The 27791-nt window shown below is 51.5% G+C and overlaps 9 protein-coding genes across 9 annotated transcripts; 5 read left to right on the plus strand and 4 right to left on the minus strand.

Annotated features, from left to right (window-relative positions):
- Positions 1-5349: 5349 nt before the first annotated feature.
- On the minus strand, positions 5350-6498 carry AYL99_11894 (hypothetical protein; the record flags this gene model as incomplete). Its single annotated transcript, XM_018843398.1, has 1 exon — positions 5350-6498. The coding sequence occupies one exon, from the start codon at positions 6496-6498 to the stop codon at positions 5350-5352; it is 1149 nt and encodes a 382-aa protein (XP_018687239.1).
- Positions 6499-7445: 947 nt separating this feature from the next.
- Positions 7446-9240, plus strand: AYL99_11895 (hypothetical protein; the record flags this gene model as incomplete). Its single annotated transcript, XM_018843399.1, has 4 exons — positions 7446-7616; positions 7756-8242; positions 8280-8414; positions 8465-9240. The coding sequence occupies 4 exons, from the start codon at positions 7446-7448 to the stop codon at positions 9238-9240; spliced, it is 1569 nt and encodes a 522-aa protein (XP_018687240.1).
- Positions 9241-9455: 215 nt separating this feature from the next.
- Positions 9456-11173, minus strand: AYL99_11896 (hypothetical protein; the record flags this gene model as incomplete). Its single annotated transcript, XM_018843400.1, has 3 exons — positions 9456-10834; positions 10893-10950; positions 11006-11173. 3 exons carry the CDS (start codon positions 11171-11173, stop codon positions 9456-9458), a joined length of 1605 nt encoding a protein of 534 aa, XP_018687241.1.
- Positions 11174-11668: 495 nt separating this feature from the next.
- Positions 11669-14304, plus strand: AYL99_11897 (hypothetical protein; the record flags this gene model as incomplete). Its single annotated transcript, XM_018843401.1, has 2 exons — positions 11669-13366; positions 13411-14304. The coding sequence occupies 2 exons, from the start codon at positions 11669-11671 to the stop codon at positions 14302-14304; spliced, it is 2592 nt and encodes an 863-aa protein (XP_018687242.1).
- A 707-nt stretch (positions 14305-15011) lies between these two features.
- AYL99_11898 (hypothetical protein) lies at positions 15012-15745 on the plus strand (the record flags this gene model as incomplete). Its single annotated transcript, XM_018843402.1, has 3 exons — positions 15012-15161; positions 15215-15442; positions 15536-15745. The coding sequence occupies 3 exons, from the start codon at positions 15012-15014 to the stop codon at positions 15743-15745; spliced, it is 588 nt and encodes a 195-aa protein (XP_018687243.1).
- A 2267-nt stretch (positions 15746-18012) lies between these two features.
- Positions 18013-18453, plus strand: AYL99_11899 (hypothetical protein; the record flags this gene model as incomplete). The annotated part of the gene is made up of 1 exon (XM_018843403.1): positions 18013-18453. One exon carries the CDS (start codon positions 18013-18015, stop codon positions 18451-18453), a length of 441 nt encoding a protein of 146 aa, XP_018687244.1.
- Positions 18454-22143: 3690 nt separating this feature from the next.
- Positions 22144-24735, plus strand: AYL99_11900 (hypothetical protein; the record flags this gene model as incomplete). The annotated part of the gene is made up of 5 exons (XM_018843404.1): positions 22144-22287; positions 22352-23652; positions 23695-23911; positions 23969-24487; positions 24538-24735. The coding sequence occupies 5 exons, from the start codon at positions 22144-22146 to the stop codon at positions 24733-24735; spliced, it is 2379 nt and encodes a 792-aa protein (XP_018687245.1).
- Positions 24736-25181: 446 nt separating this feature from the next.
- On the minus strand, positions 25182-25562 carry AYL99_11901 (hypothetical protein; the record flags this gene model as incomplete). The annotated part of the gene is made up of 1 exon (XM_018843405.1): positions 25182-25562. One exon carries the CDS (start codon positions 25560-25562, stop codon positions 25182-25184), a length of 381 nt encoding a protein of 126 aa, XP_018687246.1.
- Positions 25563-25628: 66 nt separating this feature from the next.
- AYL99_11902 (hypothetical protein) lies at positions 25629-26351 on the minus strand (the record flags this gene model as incomplete). Its single annotated transcript, XM_018843406.1, has 1 exon — positions 25629-26351. The coding sequence occupies one exon, from the start codon at positions 26349-26351 to the stop codon at positions 25629-25631; it is 723 nt and encodes a 240-aa protein (XP_018687247.1).
- Positions 26352-27791: the final 1440 nt, after the last annotated feature.

A 27791-nucleotide genomic window follows, 5' to 3' on the forward strand; every position in this document is an offset into this window, starting at 1 on the left:
GCGCGCGATGCATACAGGCCTGCGGAATAGGTAGAGAGAAACTCGGCAATCCGTCACAGGGACATATGCATCCTCTTGTCAGGTCTGTCCATGGACTCGGGGAAGAGCACTGCAGGCCGCCTGAGTGCAGACGGCGTAGTCAACGAAACGTGCCTAGAGAGGACCAGGCTCTACTACGGAGGTCCGAGATGCCCTGTGGAGTGAACTTTGAGCCAGCTTTTGTGTCAGCCTCGATAGCTCCGGCCGTCTGCCTTTTCTTCCGTACCACACTCTTCACCACCCTCTTTGAGGTCCCTGTGTCTCACTATTCTCTCCAGAGGGTTCAGCGGGTTGAGACGGCACCTCTTCGTCGTCCTCACACTTCTGTGCTACACCCTCCGTCTGCTCAGGGACAGAGGTCATGCGAGTCTAGCTGCCCCCTGGAGGGAGGTGGCTTCTCTCAAGGCTTTTTGCTTCCCCACTCCGTTGGCTTGCCTATCTTAGGGTTTGTCTGGCTCTTCTTCGAATATATCATGTAGGACACAGCATCTCGTATGACGGTGTTCCTGTACATTGTGAGAGCCTTGCAAACAGCTCCGTGCATTCTCTCACCGTCGGGGCCTTGTCGCTCGTCTTGAGGTCCTCGAACGCACTCTCCACGGCTTCGGGCCAGTCTGTTTGCAGACTCCACCACTGCGTTGGTTCGGTCGTCGTAGTCCTTCTCCGTGGACATTTTGCGCGCGTAGTCCAACGGTTCTAGCCTAGTAAAGGACCTAGACCTGACTATTGCTTCGGCGATGGCTCTGGATATAGCAGGGCGGTTGAAGGTGAATGGGCGCGACGCTCCGTCGCTACACATACGAGACGACACTGCCGGGTTGGGATACCGAAGCTTCTGTACCTTCGACCTGTGGACGCCTATGTTCCTCAGCACTGAGCCCACGACGCTGGTAGCAGGCGAGCCCATGGGAACCACCACGATCTTCTGTCCTCCCAACTGAAGACTGAATAGTATCACAGCTCTAAGCCGCCTTTGGAAGGGGACTACATCTGATAGCGAGTCGTGAGAAGAGAACTACCTTGTCACTGTGCAGTTCACCGATATGGTACCAGAGGAGACGCATGCCCAGCTGTCCCTAGCCCAACTCTCGGCTTCTGCGTATGAGACTTGAGTAGTGCTACATATGTCTCTAGCTAGCCCCGATGTTGACGGAGTTTCCCTGCAGCTTCCAGCCTGTAAGACATAGCAGAAGATACTGTGGGGTGTATGTCTGTGTGGTACGGCCTCTCCCCGGCTAATATTGTACGCAGCGGCAGAAACAGTGGAACAGGCATTATATATGCAGCTACAGGAACGGAGTAGTGCCGTGCTGGGTAGTCCGTCAGACCTGCGCTTGACACATACTCTGTGCACGCTACGTCGGATTTCGCTACTATCCCTCTCTCTAACCTCAGGTGGGACATCCATACCTCTGTCTAGCAAACGTGGGCTCCAGCTTGAGTGTGAACTCAGTCTCCGTAAGCCTCAGGGGCAAGGCACGCTGAGAGTGGTGCAGGTTCAATATGTACTGACAACAGAAGCATCTTCCAGTGGAGGAGCCAGAGCTGTGGATTCTGGAGGTGATAGTTCGACATAGTGCCTTTATTTCGACCCCCCGGTCGACGTGACCTACTCCGTTAGACAAACTCAGACCGGACAGCACAAGCGTGGGCCTCTTATGTCCTGTATAAAAGAAGAGGATGACCTCAAAAGGTGTAGAGCGCAGTGAGTGAGGGTTCCCTGTCCCCCATATGAGTTGCCTGTCTTCTGATACGAAATCCACGGTCAAGAGGTGCTTGCAGTCAGGCACTTGTGAGAAAGCAGGACCGTACCATGCTATGCTTCCGTGGGAAGAGAGGATGGGCATTAACATCAGCATCATCTCGTATTCAGTCAGTCAGACAGAAAGTCGCGTCGGAGGAGCAAGAGAGAAAACGGGCCACGGGTTTGCTCTCGGCGCCGTGTTGAGCAGAGACGAGACTGATATGCATATTCTCGACGGGTACACTGACATAGTCGCAGACATGATCTTCTCCGTCTGGACATCTGGAGAAGACGACGTGTGTACAAAGAGCGTGGACTCTGGCATGGAGCCTACCACTGAAATGACCGTAGTAACAATACCGTCCACCTGCGCCTTACACGCTCTCTCAACTTTGGGATCGAACGCTATCATACCGTCGGACGCCAGTGTAGGAAGATTAAGAGACCTCAATGTAGTGTGCGTTGCAGCGTAAGCGTCCACACTCCCCTTGTACTTACACTGCTCTGTAGCGTTCAGTGCAGCAGCCACCTCGGGCGTTTCGCACATTCCACACCCGCTACAACACATAGACATGGTGAACGCGGTATGTGATGCTCTTGGTAGACGGATCTTGGCACCATACAACGACCTTGGACGTAGGACCACACTCAGTGTCATCATGGCAGTCCTGACTGCTACTACCTCAGCTGCCGAGTAGCAGCTGCCTACTCGGCACTCACTTTGTAGTTTGTATTGTACTTGTCTGTGCTGCCGTATATTATATTATGAAGCCGTCGCACAGCTCAATCGAGGACGTGCAGACGCACGAAGGATGTGTCTTTCCGCCTCCATCTGAACACATGCCGTCCGTCCAGCTCCTCTTCACGACCAGGTCCACGCCTATGTCACAGACCGCGTCCAGGAGAGCGTTGTACGCCGGTTCACGGTGGGCTAGCACCAGGATAGTATCACCCCCCTCCTCGCCACTACTTGAACTAAGTATGTGTCCGTCCCCCAAGACATAGTGTCAGAGAGCTTTGGGGTGGGATCGTTAGACGAAGAGTCAGAGGGTTGAACACGTATCTTGATTCTTGTATAAAGCTGTCCTTGAGACATCGACTTCTCGCACTGTTAAGGGCTTCTCCAGCAGTGCGAGAACAGAGGTCCTATTTATACCTTTTCCTGTGTATGCCTCGTGGGGGCCGCCTTGGCACTTGGGGGCCGTTGGCCCCATGGGGTGTTGTCGGCCGGGGAACCCGGGTGACAACAAGAGGTGACGAGATCGTGGTTCTTTTGTGTCCCCAGTGCCAGCGCCTGCGGCTGCTGCATGCCTGCACAACAAAGACTACCTTTCTAGAAATAACGCTTCCGTACGGCACTATAGTGCTAGACTGTGTGAGCAAAATAGTGCATAACTACCCGTTAGTCTACACCGTGGGAACCTGATGTCTAATATAAGCGCGGATAAGGGTGGCGTATTCATAAACGTAGGCGAAGATGCTGTGTTAAATTTGAAGCTGGAAAATGCGCAAAAATATGAGCAGCTCCACGGCTCGAACGCCTATATAGTTCTAAAAGTCACAACAGTTGAGGACGAACTCGTTGCGAGCGTGTCGTAGTCAAAGTATAAGAGAATGGCATACTCCGAGGGATACATCGGAATGGGCCTCTGTGCCAATCTACCTTCTATGCCGCTGCTGTACAGCGGAGAACTGCACCGCGTGGGAGAGACGTATGTGGGGATGCTAGTCAGGCAGTTCATACCAGGTGTAGTACTCGGCGGTGTGTGTAGGTCCATGAACCACGTAGAACACAATGTGGTGCTGGCGGACATGCTTGAGGCTGTGAGAGGGATATCCACACATACTTCTGACAGGTTTATGGACCTTGGGGGGAGGAACCTAGCCACAGGAGATCCTGTAGAGTACATCAACTACCGCATAACGCTTTTGAAGCTTCTCAACCACATGTGCCGAGACGACATGGCCACGGTAGTATCAGACCCGTCCGTTATACACCTGTGCTGTGCCACCAGGACCTTGCACTAGAGCACATCGTCATAAGCGAAGGGAGACTTGTAGGGGTACTAGGGTGGAGCAAGTGTGACTACATTCCGGAGGCTATGGACAGAATGAGGTACTAGTTCAGGCCCTCTTACCTCGAGGGTGAAACAGAGTGGAACACATTTCTGGCGGAAATGCCGTACTTCTCCCGTCCGCCTCCAGCATACTGCGCGATGGCTTGCGTGTACTACCACTACTATCTTCAGAGAAAGATCTGCAGAAGAGAACACTTAGTGTACTTAGACAGGTCTTTGAGCGCCGTGCTCAGCAGAGCGTCAGAAAGGACCTCCGAGTGGATTCAGTTCAGAGAGTCGTACGGTGAACTGAGCAACCACAGGTCGCAGGATATACACGACTGTGCAGACACACAAGAGCAAAACGCGCTTGCAAGTGAACGAGAGAACCCCGTGGCTCCTTCAGTTACACACCCATTCCGTGACAGACACGAAGTCGAGTCCTCCAGGTCCGTTTTGTCAACGCTTTTCCGTTTGTAGGAAGGCCCTAAGAGTTGGTCGCAGGGATCACGTACTTCTGTAGAGAGCGCAGGAGTAGATACAGTGACAGAAGAGGTGAAGGCTCTGAACGTACCAAACTGAACTCTCCGCAAAAATGATGTAGAGGCACAGCTCCACTAGCAACTCGCGGAGGCCCAGATCAGGCAGTACATCCAGCGAAAAGGGAGACACAGAAAAGACCACGGGAAAAAGATTCAGTAAGGCTACCATAGATTTATCCCAGCACGACGACCGCGCTGTTCCACAGCACAGAAGACGAGCCCGGTCCAAGGAGGTCAGAATAACGTTCGAGAATATCATACACAAAATATCTTGCTACAGAGATGAGGCTGTGGACAAAGATACCGTAGTGCAGATGCTACACACTATATATCAGTGGATGATCTTTGACCCTAACCTTCAGATAGTTCTCTCAAGAGGTGTATCCTCCGCCGTCGCCGAAAGAATGTGGCCTCAAGGGGCCGTGGTGGACAGCAGAAGTGTCACCCGGGCTTCCCGGCCGACAACACCCCATGGGGCGAGTGGCCCCCACCAGGCGAATGGACCCCAAGTGCCAAGGCGGCCCCCACAAGGTATACACAGAAAGAGATAAATAGGACCTCTATTCTCGCACTGCTGGAGAGGCCCTCAACAGTGCGAGAAGTCGATGTCTCAAGGACAGCTTTATGCAATCAAGAATCAAGACACGTGTTCAACCCTCTGACTCTTCGTCTAACGATCCCACCCCAAGGCTCTCTGACAGTATGCGTTAACGTGCGGTTCGTACCCACAAAGAAAGGACGCGCAAAACGAGCTGCGAAGCTCAATTGCTCTTGGATCTTCGCGGGTGGTGGAAGAAAGTCTACCAAATTATATGTATTACCTTTGGAAGACGGTGGTGGCTGATAGAGCGAGGGGGGATGGAATGGTAGCGTGGAACTGGCCGAGAGAAGTTCGTTCGTATTCACGGTGTGGTGCGCCGTGGAGACGAGATGGGCCTACCGAGAGTTTTGTTAGTGGACTTCTCCGTCACGGCAATTCCTGCTTAACACTCACAATTTGCGTCAGGATATCAACAAGGCCACTTCTAGTCGTGACTTGTGGGAAGTCAATCACTTCGGCAGGACCGCGCGACTCTCGCACCCACCCCTGGATTTCCTCGTCGGCTATCACTTCTGTGTCGTTATCGTAGTAGGAGTTTATAAAGGAGGTCATAAACATCTTCAAAGCGCTGTAAATAACGGAAGCGTCCTCGAAGAAGGGGAAACTCTTCAGCGCGGGGCCGAATGGACAATTAATCAAACCACGAAACTCAAGGTTGCGCTCGAAGTAATTAGTCCGAAAGCGACCACTGCCATTCTGATAGAGATAAGTAGTATAGTTCTGCGCCGATAACCCGGTGTACGGAAAGAGCTGATCGACAGCTGCGCCAGGAAGAAAGAGTAGGATCTCGGCCAGCGGCTGGATAGCGTAGATCTCATAGGTGAGACGATCTAGGAGTGCAAGGATTGGGTGATCGTCGCTCAAAGTTCTGATCGCCGCCAGGTACACAATCTGGACGACCTCATGAGTACCAGCGAGATGATTCCATTGTGCAAACCAAAAATCATTGACGTTGTACATGATTTTCGCGAGGAGCCAGTCGTTTGGTTCGTCCCGAGGTGTATAAATAAGACTCGATCCCTGATTAGTGCGAATCGCCAAAGGCAGGAAATCTGTCGAAGTCTGGTCGATATAAAAGAAAGCGTCACAGGCCGCGGAGTATCGATCAGTAGGGACAAGATCCATCTGGCCCCGATAATCGGCATAGAAAAGTCGACCGTCCTGAAGTAGCTGCGGAAGCGTCATCCCGGTGATATTGATTGCCAAACTGTCCTCGACACTGAACTGCAACGTATCTAAAGAGGGATCGAGTCTCTTCACTTGATATGGACTAAGTGAGAGACGTTCCATGGAGAATAGTAAGTCCTGCGTGTAGTTGGTCAATCTACCGGGGGTTGGGCTGAGAGGCTCAAGTAGCGTGCCCTTCCAGTAGACATCGTAAAGTTGGCTATAGTCATCCAGGGTCTGCAAGCCATCATCTTGCGCCTCCGAGAGAATAGAGTCGACTAAGTCGATAATTATAGAAGAAAAGATAGGCACCTCGTTAACTAGGAACGCCGCCTGGTCTAAGGCCATCTTCGCTGCGGCCAAGACACCGGTAGGGAAAAAAGGGCCGCCCGCGACAGGAGGACCGTATAAGTAGCCAGCTCTCTTTGTTGCAATACCCGATGACCTCATTAAAGGGTTAGGGTCACTGTGCGGTAGAAGATAAGGTGTCAACGATGATTGATTCACCAGGTTTGGTGGGCGTGAAACAGCTAGAGAAGTTGTCTGATGAGTTTGTAGTACGAACAGCGCAATTACCACGAGTAGGCTTGAGCCGAGTGATCTATGTTCCATGGCGAAGCGATGAAGTGTCGAGTCCGCTGCTGATGATTTGAATGGTAAAACCTTACGAAAGTCCGGACATGCGCGGTGCCCTGGACGCTTATGACCTCTTTCTCAACACAATGGTCTCTCCGTAGCGCACACACCCATACATTACAATTTGACTCACTGACCATGGGTGCAGTTCGGCTGCTGACATCAGACCGAGTTCTCGGTGGTACAATATTGTATCGAGTTCTTCCCTTCGCTGTGTCAAAATAAGCCACTGTATCGGATGAGCCCCGAAGGTCGAAAATGATCCCGGGCGGCGCTGAGATCCACCAAACCTGTGGTGGGTACCTGTCGCTGAGACGTGCAGGACTTGCTAGCCGCTGACTCACTAGTGCTTCCCACGAGTATAACCATACGTTATACACCACTGGCAAAGTACTTTAAACCCACTTTCAGAACATTTCCTCCCTTGCATTAGGGAGGAAGCGTATCATTTTAATGCACGCTGAGGGAGCATGAAAAGTTTACTCCTCAGGCTAGCAATCAATGATATGATTATCAATTACCTTTTCCTGTGGAGCCGTCCCATTGTGGATTCGATGCCGATGTTCGAAGGGCGTCTTGCGGAACTATTTACGGCGTACAGTGACAACTCAGGGAGTCACTCTGCCACGAGCGCACGAACTCTTGTATGCTACAGCACAATGCCTTCAGTCGTGTCTGTCGATGTCCTTGTTGTCGGGGCAGGCTTGAGTGGTCTGTGGGCATTGCATCAACTTCGAACCAGAGGGTTTGAATGCCTCTGTGTGGATGCTTGTGATGATGTTGGCGGTGTTTGGCATTACACGAGATACCCTGGATGTCGAAATGATACTGTAAGTGCTCCCTGTCACCCAAGCTAGAAGTCTTGACCTTGGCGCGTGCATCTCGATTTTTTTCCTCCATGGGCGTTTACTATCCCCTCGTTGTTGCCGAGTGTTCTGGATGAAAGGCTAATGTTGACGCTACCATCAGGAGCATTCGGTGTACCAGCTGCCTCTGGAAGGTGTGTGGGCATGGAAGGAGCGTTTTCCAGAACGTCAAGAAATCGCGGCCTACGCTCGTCGGGTGTGCGAGGTCCTCGGCCTACGGCAACATATTGTCTTTAACACCCGCGTCAATAGAGCCCTCTGGGATGAAACAAATCAGCACTGGGTCACTTATGTGCAAGGCGAGGGGACAGATGAAATCTTTGTTACCGCACGCTTCTTCCTACCCTGCACCGGGTACACGGGGCAGAAATTTGTTCCGGGTATCAAGGGCCTAGAAACATTTCAGCAGGCTTTTCACACATCTGAATGGCCCGAACATCTGGACACCAGAGGAAAGCGTGTCGGCATCATCGGCACAGGCTCCAGCGGCGTTCAGATTATCGAGACCCTGGGCCCTCAGGTGTCACAGCTGACCGTTTTCCAAAGGACTCCGAATTATGCTATGCCCCGTCATCCGGATAGAGCTGGACGTATGGAAACGCTCGATTAGATTTCCACACATGCCAGTCAGCGTGGTGACCGGCCTGTGGCGCCCACAGGTCTCGAGCTTCGGCTCACGCGTCGCAAGACCTTCGACGATGCGCCAAAGTAGCGGCGACAGCACTTCGAAGAGCTTCGGCAAGAAGGCGGCCAGAACTTCTGGTGGAGAAACTATGGAGATCTCCTGACAGACCGTCGCGCTAACTACGAAGCGTATGCGTTCTGGCGAGACAAAACTCGATCTCGTATCACGGACATTCAGAAGCGCGAGGTGCTCGCACCCATGTCTCCTCCATATTCATTTGGGACAAAACGACCATCTCTCGAGACGAACTACTTCGAGATCTTCAACCAAAGCAATGTCGACCTTGTTGACCTGAACAGAAACGACATTACTCGAGTAACCCCGACCGGCATCTACACTGCACCCCACCGGTTCTATGCCTTGGACGTTATCGTGCTTGCGACCGGCTACGATTTTGGGATTGGAAGTCAACTGGCCATAGACATCCGAGGCCGGAACGGCCTCAGCTTGCGGGAGAAATGGGGCGTCAGCGACAAGGCGAACAAAATGACCTTACCTGAGTCAAAAGGCGTGATGTCGTACCTGGGAATGACGTGTGCTGGATTTCCTAACATGGTCCTCGTGTGTGGCCCGCAATCCCCAACGGCATTCGCGGTGGCTCCACGGTTCGCGGAGCTACAGATCAATTGGATCTCGACCTTCCTGACTCACGTATGTCACAACGGAGGGTCCTTCGACACCTGTGAAGAGGCAGAGAGGAAATGGAAGGGTCAGGTCGCTCGCGTCGCGCAAAAGACGCTGTTCGCGGGCACGAAGACCTGGTATATGATCAACAAACCTGACCGGCCAGACGAAGCACTTTTTTGGTTAGGAGGCATGACAGCCTATTTCGCGCTATGTCGTGCTTTGGCAGACCGTGGCTATCCTGGGTTTATCGTGAACACAGGTGCACAAGAGTTGTAGGCCATGCATTGTGGTGGAGCGGCGACGGTGGCAAGGAAGTAGGCTGGCGTAGCTGCTCGATAGAATCGGTATAACTTGTTTTCAGACGGATCACGAGCGATGCTGGTATGGATAAAGTGAACTCGGCCGTCATGGCGCTAAAGTGCATTGTTCGACACGGCGGCAGAACTTCTGCCAAGCATGATAACCTCTATCGTAGTATTCTTGAGCTAGTCTTACGCTCTCGCCCTCGGCCACCGAATGTCGGCCATTCGCAAGCGACCGCCCGTAAAGAAGATCGTGGGCCCAACGGTGACACCACTCAGCAGCGACAGTGTCCACGTCATGGTCTTCCAGCCGCCTAACTCCATGATCAACCCCCCCCAAAGAGGGCCGACCAAGAGACCACCAGCCAGTGAGAATGAATAGAGAGCGTAGGCTTGAGCGATCGGACCTCTAGGCCCAAATCTCCCTCGGGCAATGCCGTTCTGAGATTTCACCGCGAACGTGATCTCTGCCATAAGCGGAGCGGTGGCAAGTGTTGCCGTGACGCCGACCATAGCCAGTAGGATGCATAAAATCGCGCTTTGGCTGACCCCGGCATGAGTGACCAGCCTCAAGAGTATCCAGATAGGGCATCCCAAGATAAATGCCATACTCGTCATCCATTTAGGACCATCGCGATCTGTGACAGCGCCGACGAATGGAGCCCAAAAAGTTGGTAACACGATCGGCATAAAGATGAGTCCGGCGGCTTGTGGACCCCAGGTAAATTTATCCTTGACAAATAGCGGAAGCACGGCATCCAGTGAGGTGGTTATGGTCGTTTGTGCGAAAGTGGCCCAGAGCGCGACCACGAGGCGAGGTCGTCGAAGCAACCGCATCAACGGGATGATGGTCTGGGTGAATATTTTGCCTCGACGGCCACTCTCTCTAACGTCCCTTCGCACTGGAGAAATGGTCTGGACGGAGTTTTCCCCGAGCCTGTAGCTCACAATGAAGTCCTCAAAATCGATATCGCTCTCGAGGGGCGGCCTTTCTGCCGAGACCAAAAGAGGCTCTAGATTAGGGATATCTTCTCGCGTGGGTGACGGCATAATCCGAGGAGTGCCGTTCTCTCCGAATACCGTGGTCCAGTATACGTGTTGCGGAGGTCCTTGCCCAGGGTTGACCGCCGATCGTTCGATCAGGGTCAATCGCCATGTCACGTCCAGTGCCAGAAGAGCGAACGTGATCGCGAATACCGAGTGATATCCACTCTGCTCGAGTAACAGCCCACCGAGAACTGGAGCTAGAAGAAGAGCCAGATTCATGCCCAAGCTGCAAATTCCCAAGGTTTGGCCCACCTCGTGTTCTTGAACCGTCTCGATCGTCAGCGTGACCCCTGCGGTCCACGTCAGGGCGCTGGATACCCCCTGCAGAGCCCGACCGACTACCAACATGCCGATCGAAGAGCCGATGTAGATGAGGACAGTGGCTCCGGTCAGTGTGGTCAAAGCAAGGACGAATGTGGTGCGTCGTGAGGTGAAGTAGTCCGTTATGTATCCTGCCAGTGGCGCAAAAACGAGCCAGGTTCCCGCGTAGCAAGCTAAAAGGGCCGCTATCCAGAGTCCCACTGTCATGCAAACATCAGTAATGTCGCTCCATGAGAGGTTGTCATATAGAGACTGTACCATCTTCGGATGCAATACCGACACGTTCAGTCAAGGCGAACGGTAAGACAGGCACGACCTGAAAGAGGTCAGTCAGTGGAGCTCGTTCAGTTCTGCGGTACAGGAGAACCCACGATGCCGTACAAAAAGCAATCGGTGAAGATAGCGAGTGTGCATGATGCTATGATAAATGTTTTGGAGGAGCGCGTTTCCAGACAAAAGGGCCTAGCTGCCGGGCCTTTGGTGGTGCGGTATCTACGGAGAAGTCTCAAGAATTCCAACGATGATCGCTCGTGAGCCATGGTGACAGTGTAACGAATGAGTCGTAACAATTGATCACTGGAGGTCTGACTTCAATGGTGATAGAAATAGAGAGCCGTGAAACTAGTGAGCCAGGCCTAGGTCACAGTATTTGTAGAGATCCTTTCTACGGAGAGTTCGGCGCTTATCGAGGGTCGCTTTCCGAGACAAATAAACTTGCTTCGTACGTCCGAATAGATTTATTTCGACGGGCAAAAGGTTGTACGCCTTTCAGTGTGCCATTGGGATCGTAACATCGGGATGGCGGCTTTGCTTGCCCTCGCCAGCTGCTCATCCTGAATTCCTTGGGAATCTGGGCAAGGCTATAGTAAGGTACAGGATCATGACGATGATCGATGGTGCTTGAATGAGGATGCTCTTCTTTCTGCAGTCGCCTATCGTCAACGAATCTACTCGAAGGACGGGATCTTAAGGCTCGAGAACAGCAGGGTCCGAGCCGTAACGAAACCTGCGCCATTTTTCCGGCCGGGAGAGCGATGGACATGGTCAGACCTCACCACTGCGCTGGAATCTGCTTTAGCACAACATACCGAATCACGAGCGAGCCTCTGGAATGCGCGACCTGGAACATCAACGATTTCCAGCTCCGTGGAATTCTCGGGCTTCCCGAGAAGCACTTGTCGATCAACCACAGACCTCTAAGTGTCCACGATGGGGGCAGCAAAGTCTACTCTCACCATGCGAGCCTCAACAACGCCCAGTTTTTCACAAGCATGTCCAAAAAAGCCCTGGATTTGCAATCTCTCAATATCCTATGGTACGGACAACCTACTATTTGGGTGGTCATCCCTCCGAGACATGCAGCTCGGTTGGAGGCTCGGGTCGCACAAGAAGTGTATCAACTCCCTCGTTGCGGACAGTTTGTGAGACATAGCAACGTGATAGTCTCGCCCTCGGAGCTGATAAGATGGGGGGTCATGCCCAGTGTCTTCGCACAGTTTCCCGGAGAAGTCGTGAAGATTGAAGAGAACGCTTACTACTTTACCTGGAAGACTGGACCGAGCCTTAGTGAGACTATGAATTGCTGTGATGTCGACTGGCTGCCACCGCCGCTTTACCGAGACTGTGCCACAGGGACCGGGTGCGCTTCAGAACTTCTTTCCAGTTCGAACGCGAGCGTACGAAGCCACGCCCGCTCGCTGTCCAGACACAGCCCCGAGGCCGGCGCAACTCGAGAACCTGTCATTACCCAGGTCGAAGACGCTCCCCTCCGAAGTGATGGCGATATTTATCATCAGGAGGCCGAAGGCAACTTCGTCGGCTTTAGAGATAACGGTTCTCTGAAAGGTAGCCAGATCCGAAGAACAGGAGCTCCTGACGCTCTCGCTCCTTGGTTTGTCCCCTACTCTGACACGCAAAATTTGCCGAACCCGGACAATTGCCTCGAGAGCAGCAACCTAATGCTTTCGGAATACGGGATGGACTTTCTGCGTCACAAGAACGAAAATTTGTCGACCGTCATGGTAAATGAAAGCGGCTCGTCCGACCCGTTTTACACTTGTCACACTTCTCCTTACCTGTCCCCCGAGCTACTTACGGCAACGGACATAACGGAGCATTGGTTCGAGGCTGATACACAAGTCCGTGGTATCATCGGTCAAGGAGACATCTCGAACGAATATACCTGGCTCGATGACCCAGGCACGATGGGGTATGCTTGGCAAGCTGGCCGAAGCAGAGCGAAGCTGCACGGCCAGTATGCAATAACTCCAGTATCAAGTGGGCCAACACAACCGGCCGGCCCTCCACCCACTTCGCTCATAGTCGCGCGAGCAATCGATGCCCTGACTGCCCTGGGGCTCAGGCATGAAGGACGCTTACTGTGGAAAACTAACAAGACCGTTGACGTGAGGCACATCTTAGACACATTCCGACGGTCTGCCCCCCTCGACGACAACACTGTTTTCGAGATCCTCCATATCCTGACAGTGGGACGAAACGACGTATATGTGGGCCGGTCCGACCATCTCCACCGCGTCCTGGTCGAGACCTACGAGTCTCCCACCTCGATGGTATTTTTTCCCATTCGCCAAGGAAACCATTCCTTTCTGTTGAGCGTGAATGGTCTGGACCATATCGTGACCATCCACGATAATCTCCCCCACGACGACGTCGTCTCTTGTCTCGCCTCCGCAGGCGTCGCTGATAGTTGTTGGGACTTTCAATATAAACAGGTATGACGGATCCCTTCCATTAAAGACTTCCTAACAGTGAACAGATCTTGGCCGATGACGGTCTAAATTCGGCCTTGATTCTTCTGTATGAGGCCGAGATGCTTCTGAGAGGTGATGTAGAGGTTATCGAGGATTTGAGCCTCCTACGACTACGATATCTTCGCCTTTTGCTAGGCGATCTTTTGGCACAAGAGAGTCTCAGTTACCTAACCTGCGATAGTGCCACATTGATCGAAGGTATAACAACTTTCAGAAACGGCACCACTGACCTTCAAAGGGGCGATCTGCTCACAGAAACGAGACTTTCACAGCCTCGAAGACATCTCGACGTTCTTGCATCAGCAATTGGCTGCGCCACGGTTTTACAGGATTTGAAAGCAATCGCCCAGAATCTGCGCTCGTCGTCAGCCTGGGAGCCACTGACACTGAAGTCTATTATGCAAGTGTTTGACCACGGTGAAGCCAACCGATCACTTAGGGCTCTTCAAAAGAACGTATCTTGGCTACTGGTTGCCCGCAGCTTCCGCGCTCTCACCACGCAGATGCAGAAAGTCTTGAGAAAGAACAAGGAAGCTAACGAGGAAGCCAAAAAATTTGCGCGACAGTGGCGCGGCCAGGAAACAACGCGACCGGCGCGAACAGAAGAATCTGGTGTGGTTGCCAGCAATTCAGGTGTCGATGCTAAGTCTATGGCGTATGACTGGCTCATCAAGTATTGGGGACATCCACCAGAAGATCGAGCTGACCCCAAAAAACGCGTACAGAGGTGCAACTACCTTGGACGCTCACTTATGTTGTTTGAAGATGTGTGCGGCCTCGATTTTCCGCTGTGGATGTTGCTACCGTTGCGATCACTGTTGTGTTCCTCTGGTCCTGGATGTCCGATCGACCCCGACATGTTGGTTTTCGTCCCACTGGTATTGGGCAGTCGAGGCTAACTTTCCAAAGGTATCGATGTCTTTCACTCCAGGACATCGGGTATATAGCAGGAAAAGTTAAATCAGAGAGACCGCAGCTTTGCAACAGGCTTCCAAGACTTGTGCAAGAGATTGGAAATCTGCTGAGGGGAACGATAGATTGCGACAACGTGGAAACATTTGTGGACGAGGTGGTGGACACGGATACAAGAATCGTTACTCCTGAGCAAGATGGCAGTGAAGCCTAGAACACCAAAGATTGTGAGTTAGAGGCAAGCAACTTTTGTGGGCACTATCCTTGTCTTTTCCTCTTCCACCGTATTATACCGTATTTGGGTGGTCGCTATAAATATCCCAAAATTAAAAGGTAGACATCCCGAATGATCCTAGCAAAACCGGAACTCATTGCGAAGAAAGAGCAAACTAGACAAGGTCACATCCTGGCATGGTGACTGCTGCCTTGCTGCCACGATAAAATCTTCACAGGCCCACCAGAATCACTTTCTCCCTAGCCTAAGAGAAAAGGATACGTTCTAAGATCAAGAGGGTAATGGAAGAACGACCTAGGCTTCGAGCCGACGAATTTTCGGTTCCGCGTGTCCAAAGTCGCCCGAATGGATTGAGCTAGAGGCAGATTCGGCCCTAGCAACCTGTCTGATATGTACGTATAAAGCCATTCTACAAAAATTCAGGACAGCCAAATCCCAACCTAGGTCATCACTGTAACTATGGACACCCTCACATCCGTCGTTCGAGTGAATACTCAAAAGCCCGCACGGCCGCAACCTCTAAGTAACCCACAAAGTCACCAGTACGGGCAGCAGACGGCACAGAACGGCAAGTCAGAAGATACTAGTATATTTGGTGACGATGCTTATGTGAGGGTCTGGCCTTTGCATTAATCGAATCTTGTTGTTGACTACGTACACAGTTTGGTCATCCTTCGCCATATCGGGCTTGGAATGACAGCACAGCTCAACTTGATGACTTGTTCCTTGGATATTGGTCAGAAATCCACGGCAGTCGACACGGGGCGGTTCACAACATAGATCTCACATCGCCTGTCCAAGATACTCTGGGGACACCCGACAACTCAGAGTTAGGTAGTTACGTCGACGCACAACACGCACACGAGGTCGACCAGAACGCTAAATTGGAGGTCGGTACACGCGGCACGGAAGCGAGTCTTCTTCGATTATATCCCGCTCAATTTCGAACTCCAGGCGCGTAGCATTCAGCTAACAGTGAATAGAAGCGGAGAGCGCAGAATCGAGAATCGCAACGCAACTTCCGAATGCGTAAACAGGCCGCTGTGGATCGCCTATTGGCTAAAATAGAGTCACAATCACGCGAGATCGAGATGCTGCGCCAGTATAACCAATTCCTGGGGGATACAATCAAGACCTATCGTATCGCGGGAATCAACGGGAGGCTTTTTGATGGGCATCAAGAGTGGAAATGAATACCTTACCAGGTATAGCAGATGCTTAGTAGTTACACACCACTCGGTGTTCTTACTAGATTCGGACCGTTTCTGCCACAACTCTGACTTTACTACGTCAATCCTTGGTTACGTGACGCCCAATATTTATGCCTTTCCGGGCAGGAAGGAACCTGATCGATCCTGGTAAGAGGATATCAAAGCATTGAACACTTGATACTATACTTAGATAGGGTGGTATTTGCCGACCAGCATTACCGAGAGATTTTTGCGTCACTTCAAGGGAGCACGCTCGCTTCGGCCTACCGAGAAATTGTACACGTCACTTCTTGAAACTATTTAACAGTCCCTTTTGCTCCTTCTTATACGAGTACTGTAGTAATTACTTTACTGCTTATTGTTCATTTGCTCAACTATGGTATCAAGGCCACCAGTTAACGTTGCCCATGGTGGGGCTGCGAGGACGCCCGAATCTGGTAATCAATGGAATTTCAGAGTTTTGGATTGCTGCTGTCAGGAAGAGGTCCACAGCCCCTTGGGGATCGCCCAAAAAGACTAAGAATCCTGTCATTTCATGACAGATCTTGGACCTCTTAGCTTATATGCTTGTCATTCATGACAATTATCCCCTCCTCCTAGGCGGCTCGCCCCCGAGTCGCATAGGCAGGTCCGAATAAGTACTCCGAGACGTCGACTCTTGGGGAGGACACAGACCCCGCACGCACGGCTCGCCAAGTACGCACAAAAGCTACGTAATCCGAAAAGCCATAAAAAACTCATGTCTTTTACGCGGATCGAACCCTCGCCTACCGTGCGTAGCTCAGTACGGGAGCACAGCGTACCTATACGTCCCACGTGTAGATCTCAGAGACAGGCTCCGCATGAAATGACAGGATAATGTCAGGAAGAGGTCCACAGCCCCTTGGGGATCGCCCAAAAAGACTAAGAATCCTGTCATTTCATGACAGATCTTGGACCTCTTAGCTTATATGCTTGTCATTCATGACAGCTGCTCTCCAATAGGGATATGTGAGCTTCACAATATTATTCCAATAAGCCAGGATTTCGGACAAGCTAACACCAGAATAGGCTGTCTAGCGACATGTTGCCCTGGCTACCTTTTTGGAAGAACGCATTCCAGAGAGCGCGGCGACCGAGATCCTGGCGGTTGTAACTCAATGGTAAAGCTTTGGTGATGTTACTGGTGACCGTCAGCTAACGATCAGCATTAGTGCTGCGCATTCCATGTGCTCATGTCTGTCGGTGTTGGTGGCTTCCTACTGGCAATGAATCGTGGCAACTTCCGCCAGAACCACGGGATCGAAGGCAGTGGTATAGGTGACATTTGCATATCTCTTTGCTGTCCTGGCTGTGCATTAGTTCAACAAGAGAAAGAATCAATCATGAGGACTGGTGGAATGAACCCATACACGAAGCAGCCCTACTCCTCACCTGCCGGAATGCCTCGGTTGTGAGCCGACACATCTAGATATACACGGGTGTCAAAACCGGCCGACGTATTCCAAGCCGATAATATATTTGAAACAGCTCCTGCGCTGTAAATCTCTGTCCAGGTTTAGGGACCGGTATGTGGCCCCTATTAGAACCTCTCCATTACTGGCCACAGTGTGCCCCGCGCGTCAGGTACAGCCCTCTTCGGGGCCCTCTTTCCGGCAATGGTCAGACGATCAAGGGCTGGGGAAGCCTGAGGCATCGCTGAAGTCGCTATAAGTTGGAAAAGGCCCTTTGGCGACCTAAAAAGAGTTACCATAAATACGCTTGCGTGTAACGAAACTCTTCTTCCTGTCACCTAGATGTAGTCTTCCGTAGCTTTTTTGTCACAACACAGCCACGCACCTCAATTTAAAAATCCAGTCGATGAACCTCTTGACCTCCTCAAAATAGCCTTATCAGAGCTTTACAGTCACCCTTAGCACCAAGGAATGACTCTAGTGAGTATTAAAAATCACCTCTTTGATGCTCGGTACTCATGTCAACAGAGGACATTGTGTGATAGACGTGGAGAAATGAGAACCACTTTCGACAGACGGCAATCAAAAAATCTCCAGAGTACCGAGCAAGTTGTCAGTCTTGAACAAACTCTTTGCGAGGTATCTGCCACTTTGGATGCGGCTCGCTTGAGTCTTTCTCGTATCGGTCCGTACGCTCAAAGGCAGGATGCGTATGAAAGGGCATACTATGAAGAGCACCGTATCCGTGACGAATACACTCGCTTATATACAAACCTTCAAGTTTAACATAAGAGAGCCATTGACGACTTTCACTGTATGACGACCAAGTGCTTACTCCTCCATGGAGAGATTGAGCGCTATCAGGACGCGCTTCAAACGCAGGCCTCATCGGACCCGAAGACACGACAGGTCGAAGAGGATAGAGGAATCCAACGCATCTGTGAATCGTGTGGCACAATTCAGTCCGACTGGTACTCCATCGAGCAGGACATCGACAAAGAACGACTTCAAGCAAGCGTTCGGGAGCTTGAAGATGAGAAGTCAAAGATCCTGCACGAGCATCAAAATGCACTAGCAAACGCTGCCGATCATGTCCGCGATGTCACGCAAAAGATGGAGAGTCTTGAGTCAACACGGGAAAGATCCCAGGGCCAAAGAGGATCGCCACCGACCGAACAAATAACTTCGGAGGCCAGTGCAGCCTATAGAAAGAGCAGAAAGCGAAAACAGTCGATGAAGCCTAAAGAGGGGGTGTGAAGGCATGATAGCGGTAGTATCGCCTCGCGACCTTTGAATAGTGGACCCTGATACTTCTTAGGAGGGTGTAGTGCTGAGGACGAAAGGCCTTGGGACAACAGTAGTGAGAGGTCTTGGCAGATGGGCAGAGGTCATGACACATCAATCTGCGAATAAAGGACGTGGTGCGCTTTGCTTGTTCTCTCACACTGACAACAACAAAATTTTCGTACGTCAGGACTTACTCCTATCTGTCTCTCAGAGCCACCTTGAGAGCCCGGAATGGCCGTGGACGTGCCTCCATGCTCTGGCTGCCAGCAAAGCTTCTTTCGACGTAACTAACTGCCATCAGTTGAATCTATCTTGGGTAACGCGGGAGTTGTTGTTGAGAACTCTGTGAAGACCCGTAGACGAGCCGGTGACGTAACAAATGTTTCTAATTATTCGCACGAAGCTACGAAAGCTTTAAAACAATTCCGCGACAAGCTAAATACCTGGAGTCGTGTGCTGGCCGGCACAATAACGACACACTCCTTCGACCATTCCTCCACTTGATCTCGCTCACCGATGTGACATATCCTGTGCGCGAGGCGCAAAGCGGTCGTGTTCAACACCACAATCCAAACGTCGCACAAAAGAATGCGAGAAGATAGGCTGTATCAGGTTGAGCTGGGACTGCCCCTCCCGTGGAGGTGGTGAGATTATCATTGAAGGCTACCGGCAGTGCGGTTGTACGAAAGGTCGGTGGTGTACTCAAGGAGGGACTACGTGCCAAGCTTGCGGCATTGAAGCTAGTAGTGTTGGGGCAGTCGCTGAGGCTGTTCGGATTGCCAGTATCGAGCCTAAACGCCGTGGCGGATGTAGTGGGAAAGGCTGACGTAGAGAAGACCGACGAGGACGTGTTGAAGACAGAGGATATGGTTTCCATTGGGTTGAGATCGATGATCGCAGAGCCGGTGAGCCCACCTATCTGAAATTGAATGGTGGCCTCCGGGTGATGGAAAGTGGCGTTCGCAAATAGAGCAGATATTGGTTCGGAAACGTTGACGTTCCAACGTCCTGTAGGATTTGCCATCACATTCCCGCAAAGCATAGCAACTGATGCTAGAGCGTTTAGGCGCATGATTAAGTCTACAGATGCTGTAGATTTGGCTGCCAATAATTTTCGATGCAGGAAGATGTTGGAATCCAGCCGGAGATGTTTAGAGCATTCTTGGAGGCTTAAAATAGGTGCGAAAATGGGCCCCCTGGTTTACAAAACAACCCTGACTAAGCTCCCCAGCGTGAAGAGTCCCGAAAATGGGTGATGCAGTGGTTGGTCGGTCGATGACAGCGAAGGACCACTTTCAGGCCTCTATCAGTGCACGCATAAGAAGAGTGTCGTTCTCGTGGCCGGGGAATGACGCGTACTTTCTAGCAGATGTTACAGGGGCCAATAACGGCAATGGACTGTCTTTCTCATTGCTATGCTCTCCCTTCCACCTGTCCAGACCGTAAGCTCGACCAGTCCATCGACTTGACCGGGAAAAAGAAGATATACAGTGGTCATACCAGACTGCCAACAAGCGTCGCCCTGAGCGAAGCTCGATACGAAGGTGACCACATGAAGTCCCTGGAAGGCCTATCTGAGGCCCTTTCCAGCGGAGATGACGGCGTGCAACAGCTCGCGTTACCAGCAACACCAATGTTGGACGCCTATGATGACAACCGTGATGTAGCTGAGAGGGCCACACATAGCCTTTTGTCAGGAACCGTCCAAATTACTTCAGCACCAGTCGTTCTCAAGGCTCCTGACAGAATCGATCCCCTTTCACGTATGGTGGGACAAAGAGGTTGCAACCCTGGTGATGTGCGAGAAAGTGGAGAAAACAAAAAAGGTATTTGCCCCTATCTTTACATAGAGAACGTGGCTCGGGATGCTTATCGGCTCCTTGGAGAATCCATGATACTGTGCTGACGGAGTGAGCTGACAACCACGTGGCAGATGTGTTAAAGGCAGTCGAGGAAATAGGAATGGTTTCTTTAAAGACAAGGCCAGTGAGGAGGTTTGCAGAGGATCCCAATAATTACAAAACCCTTGCCAATGGCACTTGGCTAGGTCCTATCTCCTTGGAGAGCTTGGATGCCATTCCGAGCCTCGAGATTTAGGCCGATCCTTATCTATTCCGGAAACAACAAGAGGCTTTGCGAAACATGAGACATTTTGGCCATGGAAATTTGTAGCGCAATCTTACTGTATCTCTATACACGCAGCATGCCACTCCCTTATGGAGAGAGAGGTCAGGTTTAATGAAACCAAGTCAAGTCGAGTCAAGCTGTATCTCTATTTCATTCATCAAGTGTTTCTTCAGTGAACGCACAGACCCATCTTCTGCTCGTCCGAGGCTCTCATGGGCACCAGAATCTGGCAACCATGATCGACGATTCTTAGCACATCTAGAAAGCTGACAGGGAAAAGTCTGTCATCGGTTCTGACCTTGCGCTCAAAAAGTTCTGTATTGCACCTCAGACGAAGATTGGCGGAATCGTGAGTGACCAGGTGCCTCGGTTGCGAGATCTGGATGCGAAGTTGGCAAATGGTGACGCAGTGATTCCCCAAGTATGAAGGTCGTGGAGATGAGGAGAGATCACGCCTTCAAGCAGGCCACGAAGCTGGTACAGACTGTACTTACCAGAACCTGGAAGCTGGGCTACCTGGTCAAAAAGGTTGGTACAGCATCACGATATTCAACCGGGAGTTCTCTCTCCGCGCAAGCACAGTTTCGCCCCTTGGATTATCCGCCGAGCTTGTCAATCTCGTGTCGAATGATGATGGCCTGCAAACAGAACCGTGAACCGGTTTATGCCATTACATCGGTCATGGCAAGAGTGTCACGACCCAGCCACGTATTTATTTTGCCACGTAATGAACCTGACGGTTGCAGTACGAGACTCGCACACCACTCCGTAGGCGGCCCGAGATGTGACATCTTCTTTAGGGGCCGGTCTGTACGCACAGACAAAGAGTGGCACGCGCCAGCACAGGGTTGAGAAGAAGCCCGGGCAGTGGCGGGTAAAAGTTCATGTGACATGCCGTTTTTCGTCGATTTTCAAGGCCGTCCGGTTCTTGTGGATGCTGCAACGACCTTACCCCTGATCCCAGTGCGCAATATTGGCTCCCCGAATGACCAGATCCCCTGGTTCAGTCTGCCTTGTTGTCGGACCCACGTCTCAGGATGGGGCCTCGCATGCTTAGGTAGTTGCGTAGGTAAATGCAAAGTTGAGCGTAACTGTCGGAGCCGACTGACCGCTGAACATTGCTCTGGCAAACTGGTCCTGCAGGACTTAGGACCGGCCGGAATGAATGATTGTTTGCCGGTCCAAGGCAACTTCTCCTCCGGCAAGGCTTCTTTGTTTCGCTTTAGTGAACCGAGTTGCCTGCGCGCACACTGTGGAACCCAAGTGTTTCCGCCCGTCTGCATGCCCTGGTTCGCAAGGACTGGACAAGCGTGATGGGTCCTGGAGCTGTGCCACCAGCAGTACGTCCTCAAGGTCCGGATCCTCCTCAGGTGGAACTTCTCGTCGAGCGTTTTGGCATCCCAGGATGCCGAAAAGCCCGACAAAATCAAGTTCAAAACCCCCAGCCTGCCCTCCTGGTCTTTCCTTAGATGACTTTCATACATAGACCAACCCTCAAGAATTCACTCTTTTGTCCCAATCCTCACTTTCAAAATGGAGTCTGAGAACTCTGGCCCTTCACGTAATTTCACTCACAGCCGATCGAGGGGCCACAGACCGGCAGTCCTCGTGCTACTCCAAAAGCTCGTCCAGTCAGTTCCTTCGGATCTGACGATGGACGTTCAACGTCTGGATGAGGTACGTGGCATGCACACGAACATCTCCAAGAGACTTTGGGCGCCGAGACCTGATGAACAAATAGTTCCCACTGATAATCCGACGACTTTGTGAAAAAGCGCCAAAGTTCGCCGAGGTGCTGGCAAAGACCATTCTAGAGACGAGCAACAGCATCAAAAACTTTCCTCAGCAGGAACAGGAGCCGGCCAAGGATCACAACAGCCGATTCGCGTCGCCAAAGCGTAAGACGAGGAAGAACTTGCCCTACCAAACGCGTCGCGCCACCGAAGTCTTAGCGGCAAACAGTAGTTCTACAAAATGTCCCCCTTTGGCAAAAGACAGTCAACTTGTGGCTGGCTGCGCGATGGACACTCCTGATGTCGGACCTATCACTGTGCGGCAATATTGTGGGGAGGTCGATGGGAACATGAAAAATGGTGAAGTCGATGCACTCCCCGAGATAGCGTCGCAATCCGGCCAGCAACGGCGCACCACCCGGAGTGGCGGACTTCGAACTCAGGAAAAAGCGGCACATGGCCGGGACACCGCAGGCGGATTGAACAAAACGACAGACCAGAGTCCTGAGGTGGCAGCAACATTTCCATCTCTCAACTTGACTGAAGGCCAGGAGCCTAGTGCCACATCCCAGGGTGTGACATGTCCTCAAAAGGCCTCAATCACCCGAACCGAACCAAAATCGACCGTAACAGGCACCAGCCCGACGCCACTCGCAGCCGACCCATCAGCATCGGGGTCAGAGTCACAATCGTCTTCACCGGAAGCCACTTCCTGGCTGGAATTAGTCACCGAGGCTGTGCGAGTTATCCATTATCTCAGTAAATACCCATACGCAGTGCCGACCCAGATCCACGCAAGAATCCTACAAACGCACCGCAAACACAGCTACGAGTCATCGGAGCCTTCGACCTTAGACCAATGGACAGATGGATCGATGTGGATGAACATACTACGCATGGGATCGACTCAGCACCAGAAGACCACGATATTCAACATGATCGAGTATATTGGCGCTTGGGAATGGTACGACAGACAGGTCGCACTGGCCAAAACTTGGGTTCGATCAAAGAGAAACAAGCCTGTCGGGCGTAAAGGTGCGGCGAAACATGTGCTAGACAGACTGCAACGTATGCAAAGAGGATCTTTGTCAAAGGGAATTTGGGTTGGCGGCGTTGGTAGGTTGAATGACGCATCAGAAGACGACGCGACCGAGCCGGATCCTGACAGAAGCGCCGGTGTGACCGAAGCTTATCGGCGAACTGAGAGAAAGAGAATCAGTGTGCACCTCAGCCGAGGACAGAAATTGACGACTCTCATCAAAGCTGTTGGCTTGGGCATTCTTTTCAGCCCCAAGATCTGGCAAGTCTTGTCTGAGACGGCTATTTGTCCGAGCTGACATCCCGGTCCCAGGGATTACACCAAGGCGAAAGATCTTGAGCAAATGATCAAAGGTATTCAGAAAAGTCCGAAGCATATGGGGCTGCTCCATATCCTCAGTCCGCAGCTGGAATTGTTGGTTGAACGAGGCCAACCCGACCTTCACGCCCTATATGATGCACTGTACCAGGAGAAGCTCGTCTCGCCAACAGAGATCCAGGAGTTCCGGATGACATTTGCTCTGGACTCGGTAAGCAATAGGAGTCCATGGAAGTGACACGTACTGAAACTAAAATTTTCGTCCTAGGATCCGTTGCCACAGGGTTCATTAGATGTGGCGGTGCATGGGTTGATCAAAGATGTCGGCACCAGGGTCCTGGGGAAGCGCAAGCTCGACGTGGTCGACACTGTCTCAGTCAACGATTTGTCGATTCCCTGTGACACATTCGAGAGACTCCAATGCGGAGAATGGCTGAATGACGATCTGATTCACCTTGCCATGGACATTTCGGACAAGCCCGAGTTTGTAAAGCATGGGTATAGTGTCCCGTTGGACGATGTCGGGAAGACCAGAACGACAAAGCCAATCGGAAGACCCTTTGCAGCGTGGGCGCGGCGAGTGGCTCGTCTCCGCGACCAGGCAGGAGATGTACGGAGAGACGCGGGCCATCTTGTGCATTTCTGCCCAGTGAGCCACAAGGGTAATCATTTTACGTTACTGGAGATCAATGATCGGGAGAAAGTGATCCGCCATTACGATTCCATGGCCGCTCGCGCCAACATTGACGACCCATCGACGCCGACAAGGGTCGCTCAACTGGTGGAAGTAAGGCTGGCTCGACTGACGTTGAAGAGATTGACACTGATGCCGTGCAGGAGGAGTTTGCAAGTTTACAATATGCATACAGCGAAGTGGTGCGTCTAAATCTGCCCCGCAGTGTCTTTGTCGTTAACAATTTGATGTTCTGGCCAATAGCCAACTCCACAACAGACCGAAACCTGGGGCTGTGGAGTCAGGGTGGTCTGGAACTTCAGCCGTCTGGTGGGACACCATCCAGGATTCCGAGCGTATGAAAATGGAACTTGTGGAACGTTTGCGCGCATGTGTCGAAGCAGGTGCAATGATGGCATGTGCGAGTGGATCTAACAAACCGTCGAGCGAACGCGAGAAGAAGAAGTCCAAGAAGACTGGTGGCTTAACACATGCACGATCCGGAGGTAAAACAGAGGAGGGTTTGGATGGTTGAAGCTAGCTGGGCCGAGTACGGTATTGACAATTTGAAGCTGATCAGCAGTCTTCGCCATGTTATGCTTTCTATTTATCACTCCTGGGTTGTCAACGTCACGAGCCAGTGTCCTACTTCGCCATGTCTTATTTATTCGGATGCCAACCTCAAGGCTGCTGAGCAATTTATAAAACTACGCACACTAAGGAGTGAAACCTGCTTGCGACCATAATGAAAAAATCAGGACCTACATAAAACCATCCACGGAAACATATCCCCTTTGGCGTTGTCAATTCAAGCAGCCTGCATCAACTCGGCCTTCGCAAGACGCCATCCCTTCGCACAAGCTGCCTTGTCTTCGATTGTCAGCTGCTGGAAGGCCTCAACACCAGCCATCATGCAGAAGTCCATCTGAAATTCTTCACGTTCCTCTGCCCAATGGTCCGCAGCAGCGGCACCGGATTTCGTCTTGGTAGTTCTGGTGGGTGATGTAGACGGCATCCGTGTCATGCGCGATACGGATGCGCGAGACGCAGACGTCTTGCTTGGGGATTCCCGGTTTGCGCCGAGTGATTGCTGTCGGAAAAACCTTACGGTGTCGTCTGCGAGGCCACGCGAAGCCGATCTGCTCTTCGGCTCCCGTTTACCGGCCACAACCTCGTTATACCTTCTCATCGCCGTACAAGCCGCTTCGAAGATAGCCTTGTCCGCGTCCTTTTTTCCCCATCTGGCACGTAAAGCCTACCTTGGTTCCCAAGCTTTCCGAACGGTACCGGCGACGTCCCAACCAATCCACACGTATGTGGGGATCCACTTATCTCCATCCTTTCCCGCCACCTCTGGATCAATGAGTGTTAAGTCGTCCTCGAATGCTTCACCGGAGCCTTCCCACGCAACCCCGTAAATTCCACGAATGTGCCGTTTAGTGAATTCCAAATTGCCGTTAGGCAGCTTCTTGTCTCCGAATCGGTTGGTGGGATTGCTCACTTTCTCGGTTTCTGGTTTGTCATTTTCATACGCCTGCGTAGCGACAGACCCCTCGACTCGGTGTATTGCTGCATTTCTTGGTCCGAAACGGTTGAGATACTGGGTTTTTCTGCCTCCGATCCATCCAACGGTGACAACATCGTCTCCACGCTTAGGACCAAACCTCTCAAACAGAACCCGATCCCCATCGGCATCGGTCTCCCCGGTTTCGGAGTCCGAATCTTTGTCAGGCACGAACAGGAGAACTTCGTCACCGCTGTCGGCGTCAGGCTCTTTTTTTACCTTGAGCAAAGTTTTAATCAGGGTCGTGCCTGTCTTCTCTGCGGCGCCTGCGTTTTCTCCTCCCGTTGTCTTCTCTGCGGCGTCTTGTTTTTCTTCTTCCGTTGCCTCCTTTGCGGCGTCTTGTTTTCCTTCTTCAGCTGTATTCTTTGCGGCGTCATTGTCTTTGACTATCTCCTCGTCTGTGTCTAAGTCCATTGGATCAAAATTCATCAGGTCATCCTCGTTCAATTCGCTATCTGCCTGATTGAGAAAGTCTTGTATGCTGGCAATACGCAGGCGCGTTTCCTCGTTCTCTTCACCTTCCGTTAGACCCTTTAGTAGTGCTTCTGCTCTAGCCCTTATCTTAACCTCGGACTTGTCTGTTGTATTGTTTTCATCGCTAGTCTGAGGTTTTTTGGTTTATCTTTTTTTGCTTTGTGGGAGCCATGCTTAAGACAGCCTTTCGGAATAGGCTGGTAGATACTAGAGAATGCTAGGAGTACTGCTTCGTAATTAAGCAGGGGAAGTCTTTTATACTAATACTGAGCCTAGTATACCCAGAAACAGGACCTTAGAATTTGTCCTTCTCGATGGGACCCAGAAGTTGAATGCCTCACGGACCGCCGGGGATTAGAGTCCAAAAATGGGCCTTTAAGGCTAGGTCGAGGTGCATTTTTTGAGGCTCCTGTGGGCAGCAGTCTTCAGTAAATTAAGTTACTAACTAGCAACGAGGCATAAGGACGGGTTTGGTGTTCATCGATGATGAATGCAATGACATGGACCGTACGCAACCAACGTGAAACTGCAATTTCTTTCAGTTTACCCTGAAGAAATCTGAATTTACACAAAATCGGATACCAGTATTGCGGCGACTGCCGATAGGTTGAGACTACTAGCGGGCGTCGCCTTGGTTCCCAAAATAGGGTCATTAGCGACTTATAACTGGTATCCAAGCCCGCCCGCCATCTAGAAATCATCGTCCTCGCAGCAAAGCTGAAGAGGCCTTCTTAAGTTGTCAAAATTTCTAGATCTCGCGGTTTTGAAGCGGCTTTAAAATATGCCATCTCAAAAACGTCCATTGGAAGGACCTTATGAGATCGATAACTTGCCTCGGGCGAAGCGGCAGACACTCCAAGCCATAACATCATTCCTGACGTCAACTTCTGAGTTCACTCGAAAACGTCCACGGAGCGACTCCGATAGTCCCGACGGTCGCGCCTCCAAACGCTGGCAGGAGAACATTAATAAAGACAACCCGCTGCAAGACTTCTTAGGTCAAGTTGTGAAACGTAACGACCTTCCTGCTAAAAGAATGAGTCTCGCTCCAGTCATTCAGGTGTGTAAAACATGGGAGCATTGTGTTGCATTGTTCAATGCCATACCCAACGATGATCCGCTCTTCCACTTAGTGCTCAATGACCTACCTGAATGGGCTAGACTAGAGGCCTTCAGCAGGGTGCAGTCCGACGATACTAAGTACCAGGAACTCCTTAAATGTTTCTCGAAATTCCAATTGGAGAAGGATAAATATGATCCGAAGTCGTGGTTTCCTTGTGTGTCTACGCCGGACTTGCTGAAAACCCTGCCGAGTACCGCACGCTTGTGTTATCTTTGTGGTCAAGAGTTCAGAGATGGTGCGAGTATCATTTGGAAAGC

Source organism: Fonsecaea erecta (genome assembly GCF_001651985.1).
Source record: "Fonsecaea erecta strain CBS 125763 chromosome Unknown Scaff18, whole genome shotgun sequence".
NCBI lineage: Eukaryota > Fungi > Ascomycota > Eurotiomycetes > Chaetothyriales > Herpotrichiellaceae > Fonsecaea > Fonsecaea erecta.